Source organism: Eucalyptus grandis, chromosome 3 (assembly GCF_016545825.1).
Source record: "Eucalyptus grandis isolate ANBG69807.140 chromosome 3, ASM1654582v1, whole genome shotgun sequence".
Taxonomy (NCBI): domain Eukaryota; kingdom Viridiplantae; phylum Streptophyta; class Magnoliopsida; order Myrtales; family Myrtaceae; genus Eucalyptus; species Eucalyptus grandis.
Genome location: NC_052614.1, coordinates 1,744,839 through 1,766,219, shown reverse-complemented (window position 1 = coordinate 1,766,219; position 21,381 = coordinate 1,744,839). Strand labels below are relative to the sequence as shown.

Below are 21,381 nucleotides of genomic sequence, written 5' to 3'. Positions count from 1 at the left end.
CTTCACCCGCTGCGAACACAGGTGTCTCAGTAAGGTGAGAATCATCTAAGTTCTCCAATATTAAGCCTGCATTGTTGTTTGGAATATGTCTTTTCTGTTTCTTGGTGACACCAACTTTCGGTGTCAATTTGGTATATCGTTGCTTCTTATTGAGTTGTATATTTGTAGGAAGGGTTTGGATACCCTTCAACTTTGCTGACGCTGGAATAAGAGCAGTATGAAGGGAAGCGGCAGGCATAACTATCTTTGATTCTTGTCGCTAGTCAGGGACCAATACTAGGAGAGCAGCCAGAGGTGCTGGATCTGTAGATGTCACTGCTTCGGTGTGGCTTGGAGGGGGCAGAAGGGGTATATTCTACACTTGCGATGGAGGAGTTTCAAGTACGCTGTCTACAGACTATTCTGATGAATGTTGGGGTGAATAAAAAGCATACTAGTAAGGACTATATTCCTTTACTTCTGCCTTGAGCCATGGACCATATGTCATTGTATCCTGTCCCTCAAACTGTGCGTCATCATATGGAATGTCTTTGCAATACATAGCGTAATGTCCTAGTTTGCCACAAGAGTAGCAAAAGTGGGATAGACGTTCATATCAGAATTCAATCCAAATAATTTTTCCATCCAGACTAATCAACTTCCCTAATTTTAAAGGTGCTTGCAAGTTTAACTCCACTCTGGCACGACCAGCCCGTAAGGTAGACCCTTCTTTAGTGTCAATGTGAATTCCTATGACCTGCCCCATGTCTTGCACCGCTTTTGTGATCATTTTTTCTGTACTCCATTCTAAAGGTAGGCCAATTATCTGAACCCAAAATGCACATGTTGAGAAGTCATAACATTGTAAGGGGGTATTTGGTTGCCACAGCTTAAGAATCAGAAGGTGGTTTGAAAACTGCCAAGGACCTCCTTCCTAGACCCTTTGTTTATCGGTAAGGGATTTGAATTTTGCCACATATAGTCCCGTTTCTCGCTGCGATATGTCAACTTGTTCAGTCCGCCAAGCCTTCTTTAAGGTACTTTGAAATGCAGGAAAATTTATTGATGGGTTGGACAAGATCTTCCCTACTAACGTAAGTCTACACTCTTCCAATGTTTCAGGGGAAGGATCATTAGTCCATACTTCAACCTGTTGTTCAGTATTAAGACGACCCAGTCTAGCACACAGAGAGGCCAAATGAGCAGATTCATCGTGCTCACGGAATTCCATCCCAGAACAGGAGCACTAGCTCACAGTAGAAGGCAAGGAAAGAGCAGAAAAAGAAAAGGAACAATCCAATTGCACCACTAAATAGGCTGGAAGCGAGATAAGCTCACCGAGAAAACAAATTCAGTGAGGATAAGGGACATGCAAAGAACGAAGCAGCCGTAGGAAGTCTTCCGCTTGAATTCGGGCCCCGCCATCAAGGATGAGCACTGCCAGAGGTAGACGATCGCGCACTCAAGGAAATTAGAGAGAGAATTGTGAAGAACAAGGGTTGGGACGAGTAATGGCGGAAAGGGGTTTGGTGAAATTATACTACCCAAAGGTAGAAAAGTACTCTGCATAGCGAGAGAGATGAACTCTACATAGCGAGAGAGACAAGTTGAATCAGAACTCTCTCTAAGCCCCCGATTCTATTTAAGAATCGGTCCTCCTTAAAACCTGGCTTTGGATCAAGCGACTCAGGTATCCCCGAGCTGAAATCCTCTACAGGTCTATTGGAGTTCTGTTTGTGATTCAAGTGTGGATCTTCATGCTAAAGTAGAAGCAATATTCGATGCTTGCCTGCTAAAGTTTGTGGGGTTGATAAAGAAATTAGAGGTTCTTACTATGGGAAGCTGTTGTTAGGTCGAAGGTCTCCGAATCAAAGTCTTGTGAGACCGAGATCTTATTCCTATTGATTTTGCTATTAGAGTGATGGAGGATTGTTGGCTGGTGCCGTCTCTTTGTGGGGTTTAGCGAACATAACATCAAAGAAAGAGAAAAAAAGTCAAAAAGACAAAAAGACAAAAAAGAGGGGCCGTTTGTGGAGTGAAGGTAAGGAAGAGAGAGAGCTCCTCGAGAAGAGCGCACGAAGAAGAGGAAAAAGGGGCAGCGATTTTTTGGTCCATATTCGGAGGCCTAATGTAACTGAAATTGGCTCAATTTTAGAATGTTGTTCGTGAGATTGAGGCCTTTGAGTTGATTAATTTCGTTCGTTGAAAACCTTTTTCAAGTTGTCTCTCATTTTCTACTATCATGGTTAAGGTTTCTTGCTCTATTTGTATTAATCCACCTCAATAATGATGAAATATCGTTGTATTGTTGATGTTACTATTCTTAGTGAAAGTTTTTGAGCAGTTTGTGGTTTTTCCCCATTTAATTTTCCACATAAAAGTTTTAGAATTATTGTTGCCTTGTTTTTTTTTTAAATATTTCGGCATTATATTTATTTCTTTTGAGATCATAGTACTGGAATACACAGCTAGTTGTTGCTAGTGTTGAGTCCATTTTGGTTAGTTTAATTTTGGGGAAGAAATTGCTTGTGGATTGGATTAGTTCTTAGTGAATTGTTACCTAATATACCCCAACAAGGTTGTTGGAATAGGAGTAGAAAATGTTTCTAGTGTGAAGAAGGTCTCCGGAGCCCAATTGATGCGCATTTGAGACCGTGCTTCTAGTGGGATATTAAAGCTCAATTGATGTTGCTTTAGTTTTGTAATAAAGAATTAGCTCTAACAAAAGGAAAAAGGACATAAATAGTCCAGTAGTCAAGGGTGCAATGTCATCCGTAAACTTTTGATTTACTTAATGTTTAATCTAAACCCTAAGATATATAAAAATGTTCAATATCGTATTTCCGTTAATTTAAATTTAACGAAATTTGCTTATATGGTTCCCAATTCATTATGATTTTGATCAATTTGATAACGGATGCATAAGAAAGGTGGCTACTATGGTTACAAGTTAACCCAACACTTTGGTAACCTTGCTCGTTTCGAAATCGCATACTTTTCTTCATGATAAATGAGCCTGGACATCAAGTTCCATCTGACATATGACACAAGCCGGCCCGACTCAGCCTGCCCATCAATCAAAAGAGTCTGCCTTCACTTTTGTAATCATGTCTTTGTCTCTTATTTTTCTCTCTCGCCTGCTCCTCTTCAGCAATTTTCTCTGCATGATTTTGGACTCTAGTGGACTTTCTTACTCTCTTGATCTTCCATTCTTCGACTTGCTCTTTAGCTCTATTCTTTCCTAACTAGCCTCGAGCCTTCCTCTAGGTTTGAGCTCTATCCTTCGCAAGCTCTCTTTCAGCACACATTTTCCATCGAACACTTCTATACACTCCTTGCAAATTGTTCTAGGCCCGGCGCTGCGTTTTTCAATTGCTCACGGAAGCTATGGAGGTTTATGAAGGACTGCAACGCATGCTTCCACTTCAGCTTTAGTTCAACAAACCAATGGCTTCTCAAGTTCGGCTCCTAGTCGGCATTCTTTCACGAGCTAATGGGTAGTCGACTTGATTTCCATTCGGTTTCGTGAAGTTTGCTCAATTTGCTCAATTTGAAAGGTTTGTCATTGGCAGTAACAACCCTCTTCTTGAAAGATATCCTCTAGCTTCCGAAGATGCTCAAGTAAAGTTAGCTTCGAGTTTCTTCAAGTTTCTCAATTAAGTATAAGTGCTCAAGAATACAGCCACCCATCAAAATCTTCTTGTTCACGTCATTGCTCACCTTGACCTGGTAGATGGACAAGGACTCGAGCAAAGTCTAGTCGATCCTTGACCGCCTAGCTTTGATACCACTTATTGAGGGAAAAAGTATCGAAAAAGTCCTAAACATATTGCATTGGTACTAATTTAGTCCTAAACATTTTGATTGGACCAATTTAGCCTTAAACCTTTTTCATATTGGCACAAACTCAGTTCATCAGACCAATTAACTAGAAATTGCTGACATGGATGCTTGATCGGCCGATTAGCCCCGAGATGGACATTTTAAAATAATATTTTAATATTTTTTTGAATTTATTGATTTCTTTTTTCTTTTTTTCCTTTCCCTTTTCTTTTTGTCGGTGGCCATTGCCAGTCACCGGCCATAGCCATAACCGGCAAGGGTCGGCCTTGTCAAGCCATGCCTGGGCGAGGGTGAGCATTAGCCGTGCCTTGCTACGGCGAGGCCCCCTCACCAAATTTGGCGAGGCTGACTGAAGCATTTTGAGCAAGAAACTATGGACAATCAAAGACTCATTTATAACATGTAATGAATTTTAGAAAATGACGATAAGTATGCCTGACATATACAAATAAATAAACATCTATCCACAGCTCAATTTTGTAGGATGGACAATTTTCATCACATTATTGTCTAAGATCAATGTGACACATGAGTAGCGGAACATTGCCATTTATGGGAGACCTACAAGGGCATACAAATTGTTGTTTTAACGAGTCCTGCAAGGGCATACACAATTACTTTTGAAAACATTCTTAGTAAATACATACACTCTCTTGCATCTAATTAAATAATTAAAATAGAATATAAAATATAGTTGATTAATAAAAGCCCTCAACCTTCTACCCACAAGACTGCACTGATAACTTGCCCTAATGTCCATTGAATCATACCCTTTAAAAGCATTTCCTTCCACTTTCCAATCCCATAAAAGTGTCACACCAATGTGTGAAGTCCATGAGAGCATGCAATCTAAAATAACTAAGGCATGAAAAACTAAACGCTGAAATAGGCCAAAAGCATCAACGTGGGTCCAGTAATTTTTTGCTAAATTTAGTCTAGATTCTTTTGTATAACTTTAAGTTTAACATGATTACCATCGTTCAAAAAGTGTCTCTTAAGGTTTATTTGTGTTTTTCGTTTCCTAATGCATGGGGAAAAACTAAAGAAAAGACAATTCACTATATCATAAAGTTGAAATATATTGGAAGACTAATTAGGAAGGAAAGTAAAATTAGTCATAGCAAAGCAAAAAAGGCCGACTATCATTAACCCATTAGTTGAAGGAACATGGAGGCTCTTAAGAGGTGACAATAATAATAGTGTACCTTCTTAACAGAAGCATTCATAAGCTGGCAATTGGCATCAGAGCCATGCTTTTTATACGATAAAATTGTAAGGTGCTAGAATTTATTAGAAGTATTTTATATAAAAAAATATATTAATCATTAAAAAAGGGAAAAATGGAAAAAAAAAAAAAAGTGGATGGGGCCGGGCCAAGTTTGGGCCTGCCTGGCCCCTCCTTTTCCTGTTTGCTTCCTCTTTCGGGACGGCCCGTTCTTCTTTTTTCCCTAGCCCGACCTTCTTCTTTTTCTCTCTTCCTCCATTCCTTCTTTTCAGTGCTGAACCGGTTGAAGAGAGGACGGAGGTCCGCAACGCGAGGACACGGGGAGCGTCTCACCGGAGTTGGCGGTCGGAGGCAGACCAGCACCGACGGCTTGCGTGGCAGGAAGCCATGCGCGCCGGCTAGAGAGCTTAAAAGGGAGGATTTTTGGAGAGAAATAGAGTGAGAGAGGGAGAGAGAGAGAAAGGGTGGAGAGACCGTGAGAGCAACCGAGAGAGAGCAAGAGTTTGATAGCGAGGTGTCCTTCGGCAGTCCGATCACGCCTGAACCCCGTCTGACGACTCCTGGCCGCGCTCTCGAGCCGAGTAGGGACTCTCGGCCAACACCCCTGTTTGTGCCCCTGCCTTGCCCTGTTTCGGGCTCACCGGACTAGGCTTCCTCGTTGTCCAGTTCGCCCAAGCAACAGCCCCATTCGTCTGTGTGCCGCTGTTTTGGATCACTACTACTTGTTGATTATTATTGCGAGTCCCGGCGTGAGTTGGTACTCGGTTTTTCCCCCCTTTAAGCCAGCGCGCTTCAAACGTTCGATGAAATGCCTGAACCAAACCTCGTTCGGTTTAACCTCTACTCGAGTTATCGAAAGTGGTCTGGACCGTTCGAGGCCGTAGCGGCCCGTTGGGTCATCTCTTACGTTATTTTTTGTATGATGAACGAGCTCGGAGCAGTAGTTAAGCCCGACTTATGGCCCGATCCGGCCCGTATCCTCTCTCTCTTCTTCCTCATCGTTTCTCTCCCGACCGTTCTTCCTCTCCCAATCTTCTCTGCAAAATTCTCAGGCTCTAGTGCACTTCGTTACTCTCTCGCTCTTCTCTTCCAACAGGCTTTCTTCTAGGGTTTTCGGGCTCCACCCTCCGCCATTGGGTCTCCCTCTTAGTTCGCATTTGCCACCAGACGCTTTGGCTGCTCCCGGATCTTTTTCAGCTATGGAGACCGACGAAGGTTCGCGGCACGTGCTTCCCTTTCAGCTACAGTTCGACAAGCCTCTGGCTTCTCAGGTTCGGCTCCGGTCCGCCTTCTTTTGCGACCTAATAATGGGCGGGTCGATTCGATTGTTTTCCCATTCGGTTTTGTGAGGTTTTTGCTCGATTTCTTCCGATTGGCAGGTGAAGATGGCAGGAGTGGAATCCAGAGAAGGATTTACTGGCGATGGTCACGGAGGACTCGAAGGTGGTGCTTCATTGCTTCACTTGGCAGAGGGTCATTGGCCTTATTCGTTGGCCCCCCCTTGCTTTTCCTTAAATGTGCTACGATCCTTTTCCTCAAATAAACCACTTCAATTGCCTACCCCGTTCAAATTGCATTTGATGGAGAGTTGGTGAATATAGGGGTAAGGTGCTTGAAAGTCTAAATGAGAACGTGACGTTGAACTAAGGAGTTGGTGTTTTACACAAAAATGAAGAGTGAATGATGGTAATGGGAGTGAAATTTTGGATATGACATAGTTGCAAGTAAAGAATCCTGAGTTGATATTACTTGAATGAAGGGATTTTTATTTACAGGCACGATAGATTCCTATAAACTTCTAGACAAGATTGGTGCCTTAGTAGATTTCCAAAACATAACTGACAATCATCTAGACCAACCGGAAGGGTACCCTACCCCTATATTGCCATCTTGCTGCCCTTTTTTCATACACCAGTCAAAGTGTTCTCGAAGATAAAGAACTTGAATTGGAGGGGATGTCATTTATGTTAGATAGACTAGCTATGTCAGATGCAGAAATGCTAGATGCTCACATGGAGTCGGCAGGTTTAACCCCTGCAATACCATCTCAATGTCGTCATGCATCTATATAGTTTTCCTTCGATTTCTGTTTGTGATTCTCACGGTGTAATATTACTTCCAGCTACTCTTCTTGTACTGGTTGAGCGTTCCTTGCAAGGAGAGATTTGATATAGGCTGGAAAGTTTCTCACATTTTGTGCATGTATCCCTCATAATTGCAAGAGTCAATCTTTGTATCAATGAATCATATTAAACTTTTTTTACCTGTTAATAGCACTATTTGAGCCTAGGAGAAGTTAAGACTTATTTATACTACCAATTCCACTCCTTGGACTCGATGTAGTAAGTGAAACTCTGCTTTCCTATGGTATTATTACTATCAGCAAGCTAACATTGAGAATAAAAACTCAGTTATCAGAAGAAAATGAGCAAATAAAATGACTAGCGGGTGCTCGGAAGATAGTGAATTGAGCCAACGTTGATCTCATCTGTGATGCTTTGCCTAGGTTATGAAAGCCTCTATTCACAACAATTTGTTCACGTGCTTAGATGTGGGAATTCATTAGTTTATATTTTATTTTTTTTTTACCAACTATTTTTCCATTTAGATCACCCATTTTTTAAGCTAAGCACCATTTTTTGGTAGAGTAATGCTGAAGATGTTAAGTCCAAGTAAATGAAAATGGTTTACTAAGTCACATGCGAAATATTTTTGTGTTAGGTGTCTGTGATATACTTGCCTAAATACTTGGATTTTGCCACTTCAAACGAGTTCTATAAGCTAGTCTTTGTATCCATAGTATTGTTTCTGTTTTGAAAATGTGTTGGTCTCTCTTTGGATCCAAAGTTTCCTTTTCTCTTCAACTTTTTAGATCTTGACTTTAGGCTGTAGAGGCACCCTTCTGTCACAATAAAGACATGCTATGTGGATGATGGTTATGCCGATTAGCACAAAATCATATGTGAGATCTTAGTTGGAAACTACACAATTAGATACAATGTTGGGATACAGGGTAATTAGAGTAACTTAAAAATCCTCAGAAAAGTAGGTTTCTTTTAACACATCAAAAGTTCAACTATAGTGCACCAAGGGAGTGCAAACGCATATAAGAAAAGAGCCCAAAAATTAAAGCCATGTACAGAAGAACAACTCCCAAAACCAAAAGCGAGCTCAAATACAAGATAAATTATCGACTATATTGACCAAAGCATTTATATCCATATGCAGTCTCCACCATACCAAAAGTGTACGACTTTAGGCTCTCTTGTTTAGCTCTTTCCAAATAAGCCTAAAAACAGAGAGACAAATTGAGTTAATCCTTCTTTTCTTGCTCCAAAAACCTCCAATAACCCAAAGATAATTCGGTGCAAGCATAGGAAACTGTCCAAACCATTCTTGTCCATGAACAGTGAAGGAGGAGATGCCGCATAGATTCTGCCTCCTCCTTGCGGAGGAAACGCCTGTTAACCAATATTTTGCCCCTTTTTTGTAGGTTATCTGAAGGAAGGATTCGTTCCCAAGTTGCTTCCCAAGCAAAAAGAGAAACTCTAATCTGAACCCTCACTTTCCGGATCACTTCCCATGGAAAATCCGTTCTGCCACTAACAACCTCCCTATTGTGAGCAGCTTGTAGTGAGACTTCACTGGAAAGATTGCATCTAGGGCAGAACCAGCGATAGCAAAGACTTGAGATTTCGATTGGCATCTTCCACTGCTCTCGACGTTAATGACCATCTTCTCTAGCAGAAGTGCGTCTCCTGGTAGAAGCAGCATTGGCAGGGCAAGCTTGCATCGGTCATAGTTGAAAGAACGAGCTACAGACCTGGCAGTCTATACGCTCTTCAGGTGCCGAGCCAAGCACGAGTGAAGGTCTGTAGCAGGAAGAATTCTTGTGCCTCGCAATAGGAAGAATGGCCAGATCAAACATGGCATGTACATTTATTGGTAACAAGACTTAGTGATCTGTCCAGAAAGTGGATGAGGATAAGCATAGACACGAATAACATTCGGATTCTATATGTTCAAGTTCGATATGCAATCGTCACAAATTGGAAAAAAAAAATGGCACATGAAAGGGGGTGGGTTTTAGGCGGTGATGGCAAATAATGAGGTCGAGTATTTCTATCCGGCTGAGTGTTTGGAGCTTGGGTGGTGGTGGCAAATGGCTTGGTCGAGTTCGGGCTTGGCCCGTCATCTCAACATTTAGCATTCGTGAATGTTCGCTCTCGTGACATGCTGATTTGAATAATTAACTAGCATTTTTTTTAATTCAAAAGTAAATCAGGATTAATTATCACATTGCTTTTTTTCAAATTACAATTTCAAGAACTAATCCACGATCACGTTTGCATCAATGTGATGTCCCATGAGTCCTCCAACGCTTCCGTACTAGCAGCGAAATCTCCTCTCGTCGAGCCACTTCGTTTTGTTGTGGTGTGCAACGAGATTATTTGTACAATTGAATGTATGGACCCGAATCAAACGATATCATTTCTTAGACAAACTTGAACATTATGCCATATATGACATTATTCGTAAATTGACTTGAATTAAGGCTCCATTTGTTTCACCAAAAAAAATGAATGATTTGAAAAATATCATTTTAAAAATTATTGCTCGTATTGCTTGAAAGAATCCATTAATAAAATATATTTCATTCTTGACAATAATTTATATTCAAATATTTGCATACTCAATAAGAATTTCTCGCATTCGCTCATTTTTGTAACTGTACGAGTGATTTTTTTTTGAAAAATAATTTTCCATATTGTTCGCTTTTCCGTGAAGGATTTTAGCTAGCAATTCAATACAGATCACAATTCTGGAGTCAACCTTGGCTTCATCCTTTTAATAAAATAATCGAGACCAATAGGCATTTATCACACTTGCCAGTAGATAAAAGCACAATGATTTGATCCGTGATGCACCTCGTATGATCTCAACACACAAGCGTACATGCGCACTTAACTTATAGATTTTCCTCATTTCTTTTTAATCAGCAACAACACACGCTAGTGTGTAAAAAGCGCATCTTGTCTACAGTAGTAAAACCCACTTGATCAAAATTCTTTGCTCGCAACCAAAAAAAAAAAAAAAAAGCTTATAAAAATCAATAGGATTTCGTAAAAGAAAATTTATGACTTTTTTTCAATTCGCTGCTTTTCTCTTTCATTTTTTCGTCTTCGCTTTTTTTTTTTTTTCGTGTTATTGTGTTGTTCTGGCTGGAGTTTTTTTTTTTTTTTTTAGTTCTTTTTTTCATTTTGAGAATTCTTGCTAATTTATTTCTGGATAATTTTTAGAGCAATTATCAAAAGTTCATGTTGGGCATAAGCAATGCAAAAAATGAATGAACATAAGGTATCCGAATACGTATTCATAGCATATGGTTTAGTCTCATTGAATCTTCATTTGCTTAGCAAAAAGGAGACAAGGTAAAATGAAACTCCTTGATTCCTACCGTTCTTGTAACGAATTTCGAAGAACGAATTATTATGTACTCTTTGAAGATTATCAACCACCAATCCGATCAAGCTTTGCTGTACCAAGTGTTTTGAACTTTCTTTCATTGGAATAACAAATATTATAACAAAGTCTATTGCTTTTCGAAACTAATCAATAGACGATCATGTGCGTTCTAAAGAATTCTCAACCTAGTCGATAAAAAAAATAAACAGAAGATACAAAATAAAAACAGAATAAATTGGAGAAATGAAACGAAATGGAAAGAGGAATACAACCGAACAAGGGTCACCCTATTAATTCAGAAGATTCATATTCCACTGTGGAACATGTCCTTAAAAGAAGCAAGAGAGGAAAAAGGGAAAAAAAATAGCAAGTACACTTGGGGTTTGATAAATATTTCAATTTTCAGAAAAAAAAAAAAAAAAGGAAGACCCGCCCCTTCCCCCCGCCTCCGACTATCAGACCGAGTGTACCAGCTCTGTTCCAGTAAAGCTGGTGGCTGCGGTTCTCGGGCTACTTGATGTAGACCGACGAAGGAGGGTGTCGACGCGTGCTTTCGTTTCAGCTTCAAGTTCCGACGAACTGCTTTGTTTTCTCAGGTTCAGCTTCCGTTCGGGCATTCTTTCTATGACATAATGGGTAGGTCTAATCGATTGTTTTCCTATTTGGTTTTGTGAGGTTTTGGCTCGATTTCTTCTTATCGGAAGGCAAGGATGGCATGTGGAATCCAGAGAAGGGTTTGCTAGGGATGGTTGCGGAGGACTCGAAGGTTTTTAAGATGTCTATCCTAGGTTTTGGCTCGATTTCTCTCACTCGAGCCAATGTAATTTAAGATGTGATGAAAGTAATTGTCTGTTATTTTTAAGTTCATGAGATGCCTACTTGACTGGAGAGAAGCAGGACCTCTTGAGTTGACTTGGTTGACCTGAAGAAGAGGAAGCCGAAGCTCTCTTCCGCAATTTTATTTTCTTCTGAACCAAGTGTCTAAATATGCGAGTGTTTGGTGGCAGAAATAATGCAGCAGAGAAAAGAATGACACCTTTTTGCAGTGTTTGTTATCACGAAATGTTCGTAGAAATGCAACTTCATGTACATTTCCAGGAGACAATAAAGGGTTTAAATTCCTTCTTCTTCCTTTTTCACATTTTTTCAGCCTCTTGCCTATCAAATAATTAAGCTATTTTCACCTTCAATGTTGGTTTGGTAAATCTTTTCAACCCAATCTCATATCAACACACTACGTACTCAAATGATATCACTTACCGTCCACGTGTTGATGGATTATTCGAGTAGTGTGTATAGTAAAGCTATCGTCTATGTGTTGATAGATTATTGGAGCAGTTTATATAGTGATTTTGACACGTCAGTAACTCTAAAGGTAATAGTAAGTGTACTCAAATGGCAATCATAATTTCCCAGCAACTTGAACAAGTTGATAAGTTGTGCAATGAATGTTATTAAATTATTAAAATAATCGGCAATTTCGATACAATCAAGCAAACATTCATACTGATTAAAACAAAAGTTGGTAATATCCTCTAAGAGTTAGTAAGTGCATCTTAGTAACTTTAACAAATAAAAATGTTGGCAAGTTATTGAAACAGGATAGTGGACTATTTCAAACAATCAAATAATATTGATATAATGACTCAAATAAGAGTTGACAATTTCTTACGAGGGTTAGTAAATTTAATATGCCGAAAACCACTGTAAATAAATGATAGTAAAAAATTATTCAAACCCATGAAAATTTTGAAAAAAGAAATCAAGTAAATAGTTGGTAATTTAGGACTTAGTAAAGCTAAAATAAGTTAGTGACTTACCCCCTGAAAAGTTGCTAATTTACCCAAATAAAGAGTAGTATTATTCTATAAAAGTTAGTAACTTTAACGAATAAATGTGGCTAACTCAATGGCGTAATCGATACTATCGAAACAATCCAATAAATGCCGGTAATTGGACTGAAATAGGAGCCCGTAATTTTCTATTAAAGTTCGTGATGGGTCCGTACGCCCTGCAAACCCAACTCAATCGCACCTCCGCACGTTATTAAAAAAAGAAAAAAGAGGAAAGACAGGAACGAAGGAAAAAGAAAAAGGTAGATGCAAAGTAGATAAAGTGGGGCCCCATCCCCATTGCAATTAGCAATTACTAATTAGCAAAAGAGAGGGTTGGATGACGGGAACGGAGGAAAAGACCGGCCCTCCGCAACGCCACCTCGTCCCCGTGTGGGGCCTCACCCCACCGAACACGTCATCATCATTTTAGCTTTTTCTCTCGCCTTTTCACCCCTCATCTCATCTTTGAGGCCTAGCTCCCTATTCCCAGAACTCCCATCTTCAATGACTTTTCATGGTGCATCTTCATGCTATCTAAAGCTTCACCGAACCAGGAGGAAACATTCAAAATCTCACGCTCAAAAGTACTCCTATACCACTGTTACTTATTCCCGCTCTTCGCCGAACCACCGTCTCCTACCATCGGCTAACCATTGCGCTGGCCATTGCATCCACAAAAAGTAAGGAACAAAAGTGGATATAGAATCAGATAAACCAACCGGAATATTCAAGCTCAAAAGTTAACCCTCGGACCATTAGGTTTTGAGTGGCTCCTCATTGATGACCATCGTTGAAGGCAGCAAGAAAGCCTAGTTTATCAGTGGTGTAAGTAGGCTATGATGGGCACTCACAACCGGCGATTGGAACCTTCACAACTATCTACGAACAGAACAACGACCAACGAGGGAGTCTTCGGACGAGATCTGGGCTCTTCGGTTTTCACGATGGGAAGGCAGGGAGCAATAGTGGAGCAGGAAAGGGCGGCTCGGGAATAGTAAGGGCAGCTGGCTTGGCAACTAATGGAGTCGAGAGGAGTGATGGAGAGGCTCATCGAAGTGATGGTGTGGGTTTCAATCGTTGGAATGGGCATCGGCGACTATTGCTCCAACTCCTCAAGAGAATGAAGTCCAAGAGCAATGGATGCACCTGGCGGTGACGCGAATGAGGTCAGATGTGATGGGGCGAAAGTGAAGGTGTATACATAGCGCTCATGGAGAGTCAATCCTCCTTACTTTTCTCTCTTTTCTCCCTTTTTTTTAACTTGTGGCGCCTCCCTCTTGAACATAAAAAGAAGCCAAAAGAAGAAGAAAAAAAAGGACACCTTCCAAGATGAGAAAAGAACGAATTTTATTCTCCAACAGAGTTTTGTGTAATTGCGCCATGTGACGCGATCTTGAAAGGTGTGAGCTTAAATTCCATGATAACAAATATGGTGTTCTAACTGGTTAATCGATTCTTGAAATTGATATTTCTTTGATTTGATTGTAGGTACTTAAATTTCACTATTTCTAAATCAAATGTCTAAAAAGAATTAAAGACTATTGAAATAGTTTTTCTTTTCAGTCAAAGGTAGATTCTTTGATTTGACCAAAAAAAAAAAAAGGATTTTAAGCCATTTCTATGAAAACTTAGAAATCTAAACGCCTATTCCTACACGCTTATGTTGAATTAACACCTATAAGCAATTAAAATACTACTGATACAAATCTAATTTTTTTTTCAAGTTAAGAAATAAGTGTCGCCACGATTGGGATCTTGAATCTTGAATTTTTCTAACTTTAACCATTAGGATTATTTGGATGTCAATAGTAATATATATAATAAAATTATAATAACTGTTGGTATTTTTTTAAAAAAATTGGTAACTTACCAAAATGCTACTGACCGAATAAGTTATCAATCAAAATTTTGTTGTCAACTAGTTTTGATATTTACCAATGCTATTTATGTTTATCACTATGAAAATTGATCCCTCGAGCGTGATATCACAAATCAAGCGGAATCAAGCAAACATATTCTTTCACGGACTCAAGCTTGCTTATGTACGCAGTACGCCTACTCAATTTTGTTCATACTCGATTATTATATGAATGATGATTTTTGCAGATGTCGGACAAGCTTGGATTTAAAAAAATTAAGGTTCGGTACTCGGCAATTCAAGACGTGCAAGGCCCATCATCATGGGATCGTAGATGTATTAAAAGGCGCGGGAAAGTGGTTGCCTCTCCATCGAGGGACACGTGTCTCTATACGGGAAACCAGAAACTTAAGTCCCAGTGAAATGAACCCTCAAATCGGAGGAGTCTCTCCTTCCGGTTCCTCCGTTCGAGCGTCGATCCCCACATGGCGAAGACGAAGCGATTGCCGACCTCCTCCCCCTCCTCCTCTCGTTGGTGTGATCCACCGCGTCTTCTCGTTCCTCGACGTTGCATACATCGTCCGCACGTGCGTTTTTGTCGAAGCGGTGGCGATCCGTCTGGACTGCCGCCCCGGACCTCGTCTTCTCCTTTCCCCTGGCGGAACGCCTCCCCGTCCGTGGACGGCGTCTTGATCCTCTAGGCGTCGCCCAAGGTGAGGAAGTTCCACATCGACGTCGATTTTCTCGACCGTTGCGCGCCTGAGCTCAGTCCGTGGCTTCGCTTTGCTGTCGACCACCGTGTCGAGGACCTCTCAGTCGATGCGACTAAGAGGTCGTGCGAGATGGCCGGCCATTTCGCAGCACCGCGGCTCCTTTTATGGACGCTCTTCGTTTGGTGAACCTGCACTCAGGGCTCTGTTGCTTCTCGTTGAGTAGAAGTATCGCTTGGATAAATCTTAGGTCCCTGTCCATCTGTGACTCGGAGGTGATGCATGAGATGTCGAATGGCAGCCCTGTTCTCGAGTTCCTTAGTTTGGAGAACTTTGAGGGAACCATCAAGCTTTGTTCGAGAACTCTGAGCGAAATTGCGGTCAATGGCTGCTTTCGGTATGCATTTGATGAGGGTTTCCCCTTGGAGATTTCGAGTCCTCTGTTGCTGTTTGAGAGGGTTTTCTGGTATGATGAGGCAGCTGGCAACGGAAGTCTCAATCCTTGATTGAAGCAAGCAGAGTCGAACTTTTTTATGAGAGGCGAGGATTTTGGAAGGCCAACTGATTGTTTTGTTCAAAATTTGGTTCGAGTCTACAGAGGGTATCGCAACCTGGTTAAGGGATTGCTTCAGAAGCTACAGAACGCGACCAAGCTTTTGATCGGTAGTTGGTGCCTTTGGGTGAGTAGATTGTTTTTTGTATTTCAAATTTAACCCATTTGGTTCATACTTATGGATAATTCATGTTCCCTCGTACTCAAGTTAAGGAAATTCATTCCAAACTTTAGCACAAGGAATCTGGTTTGCATCGTTTGCTACTCTGATGACCACTGGTGCAAATACACATCGTGCCTTTAGAATAACTACCAAAGGACCAAAGAAAGAGCAGCTGGTTTGGGGTCATTCTTTTTCCTGCGCTCAGTAGTGCATAACCATCATTCCAAAGATGATAGTAAATTATTAATGGAAAGTTGTTGTGTCCTGTTTTCTAAAAGACCGAAAAAGCAATTGTTGACTAGAATTAGTATATAAGTTCTACTATTTCAACACTCAAAAGCTTTAGTCACTCAATTTGTCACATAGGTGGGAACCAAAAGTGTTCGCAAAGCAGATACTTGCCGGGTTTTTTAAACTGTATTTGGAAGGAAGAGTAAACTGTCTTATTCTTTTGCCTTTCAATTGTTGAATGTGCTTAGGTTTTATCACTTGCGGCAGAGGTACACGAGTAGAGAAATGGGATTTTCCTAATATAGCAAAGCTGTACCTTTTAACAGGGTGAATTGTCTAGTTCTAGTTAAAAGAGAAAAAGAAGACATTAGATCTCATTTTTTCTTCCTACTGTATCATTGACGCATGTGTGCACCTTATAACAGGAGTTTAGCATAAAACTCACCAATTGGGGCTTGGTCGAGTATTTGTATTCGGTCGAGCGTTAAGAGCTTGGGTGGTGACGGCAAATGGCTTGGTCGGATTCAAGCTTGGCGCATCGTCTCCATTTAAGCATGCGTGAATTTTTGTTATTGATTGTGAGATGCGATTTGAATAATTCATTAGCATTTTTTTTATCCAAAAGTAAATAAGGATGATCACATTGCTTTTTCCAAATTACGTATCAATAACTAATCCACCACTTTCGGGCGTTGTTTGGCAGGGCTACAAAGTCCGGCCCGGCCTAGTTGATCCCGTGGCGGCCCTTTACGGCCCAATTCCCATCTCTCTTCCTTCCTTATTTTGACTCTTGCCTGTTCCCCTTCTGCAACTTACTCCGCGAATTTTCAGGCTTCAATGGACCTTGCTCCCGCTCTTCCCTTCTTCGTCTCGCTCTTCAACTTCTCCAGCAGAGCTTTCTAGCTATGGAGACGAGGCAGGGTCGCGGCGTGTGCTTCCGTTTCAGCTTCAGTTCGACAAACCGCCTGGCTTCTCAGGTTCGGCTCTTGCTCGGCGTTCTTTCGAAGAAATTGGAGAAAGCAAAAGGACTAGGAGGGTCAGGGGAGCTACATCCAAGTATGTTGGGTTCCTATATGACTTAATCTTTTCGTAATTCAAAGTCGTAAGAACTTAGTTAGATTCCTAGCCTTGGTAGTTCTTGATGTCTATTCTCACCGGAAAAATTTGGAGGGGAGATTTTTTCTCTGGAAACATCTCAATGCTTCGCTCATCATACTGTCTTCTGGATATGGAGAATGTTTTGAGTGCACTATAGTACTAGAGCCAATCCTTGAATGGTTTCTCTTAAGATCCTAAGTTGTAAATACTATTACACTTGTAATCCTCGCCTAAAGTAATTTTTCGTGCAACCACTTCGCCTTGAGGTTCCATAATTGAACAAAAAGGTTTGTTTTATGATGATATTGGATTGGAGGCTGCCAACAAGATATAGACTCCCTTGCTTTAGATGACCTACTAGCTCAAAGAAATCCCATATCGAGTGACTAATATCCCTCTCAGTTATTTTGTACATTTATTACATTTTCCGTCACTTCATAAATTTTGATTAACATTTTGTTGGTTAATGTCTGTCCTCTATCTTTCCTCTTCTTCTATTAATTTTATTGGGATAAAATATTCTCTCTCTCTCTCTCTCTCTCTCTCTCTCTCTCTCTCTCTCTCTCTCTCTCTCTCTCTCTCTCTCGTTTACAATGAATTCACTTTCTTTGCACATTTCAATGTGTGTCGTCAATACTAGCTTCTCTTAATCATTCTAATCTGCTCCAGGTAAATGTATAACATCATTATGCCGGTGTCCTGATGGTAAGGTTGTTCTCTTGGGACTTGAAGACGGTACAATTTTACTGCATGATGTTGAAGTAAGTTTTCTATGTTGTTACTTGAACTAAGTTTTCTATGTTGTTACTTGAACGTTACCCTCATTACTTCTCAACTAGTTATTCCTCCTGAAACATTCATTTATCATCAGAACGTGTTTTTCTCTAGTCTCTCTTGGGAAATATTCTTCAGCGGTGGGGGCCCCCGGCGCTCCAGGGTTTACTCTCCACCGCGAAGCGGCGTGCGGAGGTTCCCTGGGTACCAAAAAAAAAATTCTGAATTTCTCAAAATCTGCATGATGCAATGCAAACGACAAACTTGCTAACTGAACATTCAGCTGCTAATAGAGACGGCACTCCATTTTTATAGGCCATGTCCCTCAATGTCAAGTTAATAATGGATTGGCAGATAGGTCAATTTGAGCAGGATAAGATTAACAAAAAAATTTATTAGAAAATTCTATTTGAACATGACCCATTTGTTAAATAGGCAAGAGGTGTATAACCCGTTTAACTAATTTGATTGAATTGAATTGAATGGGTCATTCCCATCCTAACATGACCAATGTGACATACGTACCATATGTGTATCTTCATCAACGTCGAATAAGTTTGAAAAGGGACTAGCCATAAGCTTACAAAATCCTAGGTTTACATGAAATGTTTTATTTATATGGTGTGATCAAATCGTAATATGTAACGACGAAGGAAACCAAATTCGTGTATGATTTTTTATTAGAGAACTTACTGAACTAAATATAAACAGATAATGATAGGTCAGGTTGTTGATCAAGTTGGCTCTATTGTTTAGTTATATAGATTACATGAGTCAATCTGTCTTTTGCGGTTTGAACTTTGAACATGGAACAATATTCGTTTATTAATTAACTGTTAAGTAGGTAGCCTCACCTAAGTGGTCACATGGAAATGTGAGTCATGAATAAAAAAATTAAATCTTTAGATTGTGGATCGTGATTTTCATCCAATGGAATCATAAAATCTGATATAATGTTTGAGATTGGTATTCCATGACATATGTAAATTAATTGTTAGATAATAACTAAACACAAAGATACTTAAAATTCAACTAATTTTATTATCTCCAGACATGAGATATCGCTACAAATTATATTTCTTTTGCCCAATGAGTACCCATTGACTGCAAGGACGCAAAGATCTTATACATAGTATTGTAATTGGATTCCCATTCATAGAATTGAGTATGAGACAATCAAAACATCCACTAAGCCTGATGCAGCCAACAAAATCATGCAGGATGGCTACCAATTTTTTGGTGAAGATTGATTTTGAAACTCAAACAAGGATCAGGATTCTTCTTGAAGTTTAATCACTAAAATTATCAACTAGGATTTGAATATTATTAGGATTTTACGAAGTTTCCTTTTCTTTCTTTTTTTAAGCTTGCGTAGTAGGATCTTATGCATACTCCAATAATGTTTCTTGTTATTGAACTTGGCGAGTGTTTGCTTTGCAGATTGTGTGATGCAATTCATCTTTGGCGTGATGCTTAAGAAACCCTAGGTGTGTTGCTTGGGCAATTTTGCATGTGATGCTTAAATATTTATTCTTTATTGTGGGACTCAGTCCTACATCAAAGCCATGAAATGTTTTTGACGTTACATTGTTTGATGCATGAGTTAAGTTATGAATCAAGGAAATTGATTGACTCATATCTAATCAGTGAAATCAGCAGTGAGTTATTTTAATCACATATCTTACAGAATTAGTATGCTCATTTAATAGATTTATATACTTTAGGAGTTGAATCTTATTGCTGTGCTCAATTGCATTCTCGTGTAGGACAAGATTTTTACTTCACTGCTAATGTTGTCATGAATGGTTGAAACTATTTCAATTGTCAACGACAAATTACAGGATAGTGTGTACTGGGGTCCAGCTTGTGGTTAGAATCTATGGTCTAGGTGGATGGTGTCGTACTGAAGCATTCATCCATGAGATGCTCATTTTCATGAAAATTAATAGCTTCTTTCAATTGTTAGTAAATTTGTTCAGTTCAGTCAAATTAGGAAGGTAATAATTTAGGTGACCCTTAAATGATGGGATTTGTGTGTGCCTCAATTATGCTTGTGGGTGGAAAAGTTTGTAAATAACTGGTTATGTTTTTATCAAGCCATAGCAGTTTGGTCATGAGTAGAATGGCTGAGTACATTGCTTTCTTTGAGATTTCTATCAGTTTAATACTAATCATCCACTTCATGGATTGCAGTCAATCAATAGAGATGGATCCAAAATTTGATTCAAATCCAATATTGCACCTATGGATCCACAAGAATTGCTGAGAAGAGAAGTTGTTTATATATAATGACTGTTACTTACCAAAGTAGCTGTCTTTATGGAACTATAAATGTGCAGGGTGCTGCTTTTGACATGCTAGTGCTTGCAGCAGTTATGCACACTGTGGTATAATCATTCTAACAGGGTATAAATATGAAGCGGAATGGAAAACTGTTGAGAAGCTTGAAGTATGGCAGTTGGGGTATGTCTCAACCGGGAGGAGGATGCCCAAGTGAATGGAGTATGGCATCTTTTAAGTTAAAAGTTGGTACAATTTCGTGATCTTTATTACCAATAGCAAATATCTTATAGTTCACACCTTTCATAATGCTTCATTTGCAGTAAGTAGTTACTTTAGTGTGTTGTTCTTAAATACTTCTTTTTCAAACTTAGAATCTTATTTCACAGTCCAACAGCTTTGGTATGGGTTTATGGAAGAATTTTTGGAAGTGTGTGTATGGCGTCATCTGTAACTTGTTGATTTATTTGACTCTTTAGCTTTGATCTCATATTTTTTTCATCTTTTTATTTTCCAACTGGAAAGTAATTATTCATTTGTTTTATAGAATGCTTCTAGTAACTCTTTGGCATTTGAAGATCAAGATCACACTACTCAATTCTTCCCTCTAGCTCCAAGAGTTCCTCAAATGCCTAGACTAGTACCCGAAGATGCTGGTTTAACTTACAAGGTTCAAGATTCATTTGTAGAGCTCTCAAATTCTTCAAAGCAATGTTTGCATAGCCTTTGTAGTGGAGATAAAGATGGGGTTTTGCGCTTCAGTATATTTGGTGTCTTTCCAATCGAAAATATTGTCAGTGTCCTATCTGTTCAAATCAAATATTTAGCTATATGGTCTATCATATTCAATAAATGAGTCATTTCCTTTTTCTTGCTTCTCATACAGCGGTTTTTTCTTAATAAAGGGATTTGATGGTAGACTAACAGCAAATTGGTATTGCCTGGGAAGTAATGGGCTGGTTAAGTAAACAACTATTCCTATGCAAGGTTATGCTTGTAAAAGTTCTAGATGTTTATGCTATTTCCTAGGCTAGATTTCACTTATGTTGGTCACTTCAGAGATGACACTTCCAACTTCGATACTGAACACTTGTCGTACACTTTTTGTTGTTTGGCCTGAGGTTGGCCTGCCTTGCATACTTATTGCTCCTCTCCAGACTATTGGGTTTCTGCTCTATTCTCGGAAGATTGAGAGAGCCTATGAAGATCTTCCCCTACCCAGCAAGTATAATCCAGGCCAAGGACATTGCAAAAGCCCTAGTCTAGACTTCAACAGAAAATTTACTTGAATGGCCATGATGTTTGTCAAACTTCTGCACAATATGATGTCGGAAAAACAAGTGAAAAAATGAAGATTGTAAATATA

At 39.7% G+C, this 21,381-nt stretch overlaps 1 protein-coding gene across 1 annotated transcript; it reads left to right on the top strand.

Annotated features, from left to right (window-relative positions):
- Nucleotides 1–15,609: 15,609 nt before the first annotated feature.
- On the top strand, nt 15,610–20,885 carry LOC104442410. Its single transcript, XM_039308958.1, has 5 exons — nt 15,610–16,615; nt 16,695–16,919; nt 17,631–17,722; nt 20,075–20,264; nt 20,627–20,885. The coding sequence occupies exons 1-4, from the start codon at nt 16,498–16,500 to the stop codon at nt 20,126–20,128; spliced, it is 489 nt and encodes a 162-aa protein (XP_039164892.1). The 5' UTR covers nt 15,610–16,497; the 3' UTR covers nt 20,129–20,264; nt 20,627–20,885.
- Nucleotides 20,886–21,381: the final 496 nt, after the last annotated feature.

Bases quoted from the DNA above. Each gene is read 5' to 3' on its own strand.
- LOC104442410 (XM_039308958.1), top strand. From the start codon at position 16,498: ATGATCACATTGCTTTTTCCAAATTACGTATCAATAACTAATCCACCA. The intron at 16,616-16,694 runs GCCCAATTCCCA...GCGAATTTTCAG, and splicing joins TCCCGTGGCGGCCCTTTACG to GCTTCAATGGACCTTGCTCC. The intron at 17,723-20,074 runs GTAAGTTTTCTA...ATAAATGTGCAG, and splicing joins TTTTACTGCATGATGTTGAA to GGTGCTGCTTTTGACATGCT.